Source organism: Vulpes vulpes, chromosome 1 (assembly GCF_048418805.1).
Source record: "Vulpes vulpes isolate BD-2025 chromosome 1, VulVul3, whole genome shotgun sequence".
Lineage (NCBI taxonomy): Eukaryota > Metazoa > Chordata > Mammalia > Carnivora > Canidae > Vulpes > Vulpes vulpes.
In genome coordinates this window covers 92,726,646-92,734,804 of record NC_132780.1, presented here as the reverse complement: position 1 = coordinate 92,734,804, position 8,159 = coordinate 92,726,646, and the positions used below count along the sequence as shown (strand labels likewise).

Sequence of the window (8,159 nt, the reverse complement as noted above, 5' to 3'; positions counted from 1 at the left end):
TAGAATATAACTATATAATTCTTGTTGGACAGAAAACATTTTAGGAGGGGTGGAGAAAGGAGGGAAGATTATGAAATTAAGTAGTAATTGGTAACATCTCAAAAATGATTAGCAACTCTAAACTTGTCCTACTGTTGTAGATAAATGAATTCTCATGGTTTTTTTTTAAAAAGATTTTTTAAAAAAGATTTTATTTATTCATGAGAGATGCACAGAAAGAGAGAGAGAGAGAGAGAGAGAAGCAGAGACACTGGTAGAGGGAGATGCAGGCTCCTCACAGGGAGCCTGATGTGGGTCTCGGTCCCAGGACCCCGGGATCATGCCCCGAGCCAAAGGCAGACGCTCAACCACTGAGCCACCCAGGCGTCCCTGAATTCTCATGTTTAGCTTGCTTGGCATAATACTTAGAATAGGCAACTTATTAGGAAAAAAATGCACTCAAGGCCACTGTTGGGAAAACAGTGAAGTTTCCCACCTTCCGGGGCAGTGTCCTGCCTACCATGAGGATCTCAGACTAAAGACAAAAAAATAAAATACTTCTCATCTATTGGACAATTACTGTGTGTCAGAAACTTCTATTTACTCTCGATCCAACCTCGGTAACTCCTAAGACAACCCAATGAGATGGGCATTATTCTCTCAGATACGGATGAAGAAATCCAGACCTGGGGCACAGGGGTAACTTACCAAGCCTCACGCAGCCCATCAGTGCAGACCTGGTATTCAGACCTCGTTGTAACACCGAGTACTGGCTCTTCCCCACTCCTCTGTCACTTCTAACGTTAGGTCCCATCTCCTAACCCTCTTCCCTTTTAGTCTTCTGAAAGGTGTTAGAGACTCAATAATTCAAAAGTTGTCAGTACTACTACTTTCTTAGTATATATTTTTAAACAGCAATCAAAATGTTTTTCTCTTTTGAATGTTACCAATCTTGGCACTAATTACTAAAAAGCGCATTTAACTTCTAAAATTGTAATCAAACAACATAAAAACCCAAGTAATAGTCACCAAGGAAATAGTCACTAACAAAATGTTCTATTTGTAACAATTTAAAACTGCACCTTCTGTTCCTGTACTGGTTCTTTTCTCTCTCTTCCTGCAAGGTCTTTGGAGTTTCTTCTCCAAACTAATGAGGTACCAAAAGATGTAGCAAAATGATGACCTTGAGTACTTCTGAGTGGGGTTAGGTGTCTAGTGAGTAAAAACAGGAGTTGGGTGGGGGCATGACATTTCCTCAAAGGGCATCTATAAAAAAATTTTTAATTGCTTTTTGTGACCTGATCAGATAGCTGTTTCATCATGCCTTTTCATGTTCTTTTCATTGTGTTCTACACAATCGGATGTAGGCCAATAGTCAAATTATTTCTGTTAAGAAAATGCAAGAGGCACCTTGGTGGCTTAGTGAGTTAAGTGGCTGACTTAGGCTCAGGTCAAATGATCTCAGGGTCCTAGGATCGAGCCCTGAGTCTGGCTCTGTGCTTAGTAGAGTCTGTTTGTTTCTCTGCCCCTCCCCCTATTTCTCAAATAAATAAAATCTTTACAAAATGCAAAAGATGGGAGAATTTATTGGTGCCGGTTATATTTTAATATGCACTAATTTACTTCAAAATGCTTTGTATCAACTTTGTGATGTACATATGCATAACTTTAGTCTTACGCTGAGGCTAGGTCAGATAGCATTTGAAGGACTCCAATCTGGTGGCTGGGTACTCTAAATACTGTCATCTAAATCTATGCCAGTGTTAATCAGCATAAGGGAGGCTAGTAATTTTTCATTAGTGAATGGAACTTGAGTTTCCTAGAAAGATTTTTAGATGCAAAGTATATAAAATGAGGTATAATAATCTGACAGACCCTGCAAGTTTAAGGCTTTTGAGGACTACTTGGATCTAGAGCTGTTTGCTCCTGTGCCATCTTTCCCCCAACCCCACACACTTAAGACTGCATTGACTGTTTTTTTTTTTTTTAAAGGTTTATTTATTTATTCATGAGAGACATAGAGAGGCAGAGGGAGAAGCAGGCAGGCTTTCTGCAGGAGCCTGATGTGGGACTCGATCCCGGAACTCCAGTATCACACCCGGAGCCAAAGGCAGGTGCTCAACCATTGAGCCACCCAGGCATCCTGCATTGCCTGCTTCAATCAGGGTAGTTAATCCTGCCTTCAGAATATCACTGCTTCTGCTTTACTGTGAATCTTTTTAGTCAAGGTGTTTGTGGAATTATGAGCAGAGAAGGAACTTACCCAAGCGTTCCAATCCGAAGGCCCTGCTTGATAATAAATATTTGTTTATGTGAGAGAAGTCTGTTGTAGATTTGCTTTTATTGTAATATACCACCAGGAAATGAGGTTATGCAAAAGGAGACATATGGCTTTACCCCTTCCAGTAAAAGTGGGCCACTCTCTACCAAAGGAACTTGTGATTGGTGACGGCATTGGCCTAGACAGTCTACGATGGTGTGAAAAAGAAACTAGAAGCCCACCCACCCTCATTCCATGCTGAGGGTCATATCTGATCCCTGAGGACTGACCCTGATGTAGTACCTACTAAAGATCTCTTTATGATCAGCAGGTGAATATTGGCCTTTAAGGGCTGGAAAGAAAGCAATCAATCATTGTAAATGTCCAGGCCATTCTCTGGTAATGTTGTTTTAAAAATATAGTTAATTTTCGGGGCGCCTGGGTGGCTCTGTCAGTTAAGTGTTTGTCTTCAGCTCAAGTCACGATCTCAGGGTCCTGGGATGGAGCCCCATGTCCTGCTCCTTGCTCAGCGGAGAGTCTGCTTCATCCTCCCCCTCCTCCCCCCTCTGCTTGTGTTCTCTCTTGCTCTCTCTCAAATAAAATAAAATATTTAATAAAAGTTAATTTTATATCATTTTAAATTAAAACTTGATAATGTAGAAGGCTTTCAGCTTGTTAATCATTGCTCAAATTTAAAAATATAAAGGAAACCAGGAAAACCTAGCCAAAATTGATTATTCCACATTTTATTATTTTTTTTAAATTGTATTTGTTTGACAGAAAGAGCATGAGCAAGGGAGAGGGCAGAGGAAGCAGCAGACTCTCCTGCTGAGCGGGGAGTGCCACATGGGTCTCCTGGGATCATGACCTGAGCCAAAGGCAGATTCCCAACCAACTGAACCACCCAGGGGTCCCTGTTCTATATTTTGAATAAGCGTATTCTATATTCCCGTTCAGAGGAAGCTGGAGAAATGTCAGAGATTGAATAAAGGTCAATTTGAAAACTCAAGGCTCAATCGGAGTAAAGTTGTAACATATGAAAAACCTAAAAGTAAAACTATGTCAAATGCATTTTATTTGGTGTTTCATGCTAGGTCGACTTAAACAAATAAAACAACTTTGTTGAACAGATTTTTTTAATATGACTGTGTACATGGACAACTGAGAATAGGGAAAATCCCCAAATTAGTGTTTTCACAAATTACAGCTGTTACTATAGCTTGGATTTTAATAAATGAGTTTCTCATTCAGTATAGATTAACCAATCCCTCTTTTAATAAAGCCAACATATTATACTGCTAGACGTTTACCTTTTCAAACACTCTGCAAAAAAACTAAATGTGTTCCTTCAGAATCCCTTCTCCTTCAATATTTAGTTATTAGTAGTTTCTAAAATGGTAAAATAAAATCGAATTATATTAAGCAAATGAAAGTGCAGGTTTGCATAGCTAAGATCAGCAGCAAAAGTGAAGAGTGAAGAGCCAAAGTTGATGGGTGCCACGCAGAGATGAGGACATTTATGAAGGTATCCTGCACAGTGCTCCGTATGCCAAACACAATCAACATTCCATCATGTTTTCATTGCTCTTAAACGAGCAAAACCAAATTTTTTTTTTATTTAAAGAAATATTAAATCTTTAAACACCCCCTCCCCAATAATTTGTGATCAGGTAAGGCAAAGGTAAGTCCCAACATCCCTGGGGACAGCAGCAATATACAGACATCAGATATAGCCCTGAATCATCACAAACATTCTCTCATGGTAACATAAGGAATGCCATCTAATAAATCAAAGTTTGCAATGTTGTTACGTTGTTCTAATTTATTTGATTAGCTTATCTGGAAAAACTTTATAAATACATTATTTAAGAGGACAGTATATTTTCTTGCTCTGAAAAAATAATGTTTTTTTCATATTTTAAAACTGTTTAGTATACTTTTGCAAAAAGAGATGCAAGAATGTGACAGCTGGGTTTGCAGAATGTCCATGTACAAATTGCATTTACAAGAACCTGGTAATCTGCCTATAGTTTGCTTCTACAAATAGAACTCTCTGCAGTAATATTTAAACAAACAGGCTTAATTTAAACTCCTCTCCTATTCACTCTACTGGTAGAGCAAAGAGGTACTTATTTTTCAAGTATTATACTGTAAAAGGTAAATTTTTTGTGCCAATTTTATGTTAGCTTTTAAAGACCAAAATATTTATGTGAAAAATCATGCCTAGTCAGCCCATTTTTTTTTTTAAATAGCCAAATGCTCTCATCTTTTAGAGAATGCAGAAAAATATTGATTTGCTAAGAAGGAGCACACTGGCAAAAGCCATCTTAAAGTACTGAAGAATAAGGAACTTTTTTTCTATTGGCGAAAATTATTAGAAAAGCTATCCAGTCTGTTGTCTTTAGCTGGTTTTAATAAAGTCTTTTCAAAATGATGGTCAAGAAATCTTTAGAAAACTGGAGGAAGGGGATGCTCCTTAATAGCATGGAAGAAATTCCATTAACTGTAGAAATTCTTGTTAAATTTCTGCTTTGGTTCTTCAGAAGAAATGCTCATATAACTTCTATATTAGGAGACAGAAGAAAGAACAGATTAATATTTATCTAAGATCTTATTTCAAGAATACTGTGGTAATATCTTACATTTCTAAATCTTTACCATGCTTTTTCTATACAATGTCTTATATAAGAATAGGTGATTTTATCAGAATCTTATATTTTAATGAATTCTACCACTAGCAGGAAAACACATCCTTTACTTCAACTTAGGCTGTATCATTTACTTTTCTAAACGACACACACCAATTGTACTTTCCTCTGATGTTAGCGACTTACGTTCATTGGTCTTACATCCTCAGCACCTGATGTGTCAGACTCCAAAGATATGGTCAAATAAATGTGTTGAAAAGCAGTCATGACCCCAAAGGTACCCCTACACCGCTTAAGATCATAGACACTTGACTATGTCTCTACAGAAGTTACAAGAGGGAAGGAGCAGGGAGAATGCAACAGCAGATAAATCAGACGGTGAGTTAAGGCCTGGCATGCGAAGCAGAAAGTCATCTGGATGCTCCTTGCCTCTCTGTGAGTCTGAGGCATGACAAGATAGGAAGCTGCACCAGGAGCACTTCCAGGAACATGCAAGTCATCACAGTATTACCAGAGTCTTAAGAAAGAGAACGTCAGACCTGGGGCAGGCCTATAGCTTCCTTTTACAATCTAGAAAAGTGAATCGTAAAGTCAAGTTATACTCCCAAGGTCAGTATATTAGAGAAGGAAAAAAGGCTAGCTTTCTTTGGCTAGGTGCTTCAACATTGGCTTTTCTAGCTAGTTAAAGTGGAAAATATGAGTTAAACAAAGTTCACAGATGGAAATCTGAAAGACAAAACAACTTGACCACAAATAATTCTGCACTGGCTCCATTTAAACATGCTGAATTTGGCCAGCTCTGTTCAAAATAGTATAAAGAGATACTGGTTGATACATGAAAATGATCTACCTTGACAGAATTCAAAGAGGTTGGAATAGAGACAGAGCTGAGATTATTCCAGCTATTTTTTGAGACTGATGAGCTGCTGTGACCCTTGAGTTGATAACTTTTGATGTTGCTCCTTATTTCTTTGGATCACATAAAGCTATTGTTCTTTTTGCACGAAGACTTCAAGTCAAGTGTGAGTCCCAGAGACGATATGAGAGAGTCGCTGGTTGTTTCAACAACAGCTACAGTCACTCAACAAAGGACAGAAGACCACTGGGCTCACATGCTCCTAGTTCTGAATACGGGGCCCGCTAGCTAAATTCAAACTATCTTATTACGTTTAAAAAGGACAAGAGTACATCATCCAAGCTGCTAAACCTGAACAAGAGAAAAATGGGAGAACAGGATGGCAGTCTTCATATATCTGAAAAGCTGGGAAAGATAGAACAAAAACCAGGAGGCAGAATGAGGCCCAATGGTCCCTACGTTATGGTGAGGCATGAAGTACTTGTCTTCCTATGAAGCATGTTCTGACAGTGAGTGTGTTTTGGGCAGTGAGGACTGCTCTGTGAGGAAAGGGGATGGACACCCCCAGTGGGTGATACAGACTAGATTTGCGCACCTACTTGTGGGAACAGGAGAGGCCCTAGAATTTGCTCAATCCAACTCAAAATTCAATTTCTACAATCCTTATACAATCTATTTCATGTGGTCCCTAGAAGAACAAAGCTGCCATAGTCAACCACAGAAGTTTCATCCTCTCATGCAGTGTCACATATTGGTGATGGTTACTGAAGGGAGCTTGAGGCAAGCTTACCTGCTGTCTGTTGTGTTTGAACACCATCTACCTGAGGCAGGGGTCCAATTGTCCCTTCATCATCAAAGGCCAGAATTGGATTCAAAGGAATTTCTGGGCTTTCACTGTTGGCGACATCTAATCTAGATGGTTTGGATCCAATGGGTAAGTTTATAATTTCCTCGAAATTTTCATTCTGCACAGATACTCCATTTTCACTTGGTTGTTTTTCCAAGTTGGGAGTACTAGGGTTGGAAAAATCAAAATTGAAAGGAATTAGCATTAAAACTAGAAAATACATTTTTGAAACAATCAAAAATGATTTTACAACAAATAATTTTATTTTATTTTATTTTATTTTTAATTTTTTTTATTTATTTATGATAGTCACAGAGAGAGAGAGGCAGAGACACAGGAGGAGGGAGAAGCAGGCTCCATGCACCGGGAGCCTGATGTGGGATTCGATCCCGGGTCTCCAGGATCGCGCCCCAGGCCAAAGGCAGGCGCCAAACCGCTGCACCACCCAGGGATCCCACAACAAATAATTTTAGAATCAAATGTTAAGACTGATTGATTATATCATTCACAAACATGGTGAATTTTGACATATTTGCAATTTTACATTCTTATTTTTAAAAAATCTGTTCTTTTTGTTATAAACATTTATCAAATGAAACAATGTATCCATTAGAATAGATGATTTTCAACACATGTTTAACAACTTTTACTGCAGGCATTTTCACATGCCTTTGTTTGAGAAAACAGTAGCTGTTATCAGGTCCTTTATTTCAAAGATGAGGGGGCTGAAATTCAGGGGTGTGGGGAATAATTGGTAGAGTCCCAGAACTACTGAGACACAGTCCAAACTGAATGCATGATCTCCTGATCTCTGGTCCTGTGTTCTGCTCATTATGACATTTTGTATAGTACCTGGCTATCCAAATGCTAGCCCTTCCTGGCTACCTCTGGCTTCCTAAAACGTGCATAATTTTATAGGTATATTTTTTAAGACCACCCTTATCTTTGCCCCTTAAATCTGCTTCTGACCCCACCTTCTCATTAATTCATGCTTAATGTCTTGGATTTATTTTTGAGGTACATTCAATTGGCCATCAAATCCTTCATTTTCTACCCACAGTTTCTCCTCTCTTTAGAGGCTCCATAACCAAATTGAAAACCCATTATATGTTCATTATTATGCTTTATAATGCAGCAGAAAAAATGCCCATGCAAATAAATACTAGATTATTCACTTTATCTGAGTGCAGTAGTAAACATATATTTGCAAGCTTCATATTTTGTTCAGTGCTCTGCTCATGTATCAAAAAAGACCCTATTTGACAAAATTTTTTAATTTTAAAAAATTTAAAATTTTTAAATGGAAAAGACTAAATATATGAAGCAAAAATTGTGAAGGTTTTAACTTCTAATACATACTGATCATCAATTGAATGTTTAACTATAGAAAGGTCTATGGTAAGAGGCTAGAGATCAGAAAATCAAGTCTGTGGTATAATGCCAAATGCCTGAAGTTTAGCAAATCAACTCTTTTTCTGTCTCCTCCCCAGATGGTACCATAAAGCTAATATACATCCAATTTTTCCATTGCTTTTTATTTTGAGAAATCTGCTCTTTTTAGTTAAACTT

General features: G+C 38.1%; 1 protein-coding gene across 13 annotated transcripts in view; it reads right to left on the bottom strand.

Annotated features, from left to right (window-relative positions):
- Positions 1 to 3,297: 3,297 nt before the first annotated feature.
- Positions 3,298 to 8,159, bottom strand: part of MAP7 (microtubule associated protein 7) — a 149,692-nt gene continuing 144,830 nt past the window's right edge. For all 13 annotated transcript variants that reach the window (XM_072720138.1, XM_025997887.2, XM_072720143.1 and 10 more), the window contains 2 exons: positions 6,534 to 6,757; positions 3,298 to 4,802 (listed from right to left, as the gene is read on the bottom strand). In XM_072720138.1, coding sequence (XP_072576239.1) covers positions 4,792 to 4,802; positions 6,534 to 6,757 — 235 coding nt within the window. In that variant the 3' untranslated portion in view covers positions 3,298 to 4,791. The remainder of the gene's footprint in view (positions 4,803 to 6,533; positions 6,758 to 8,159) is intronic.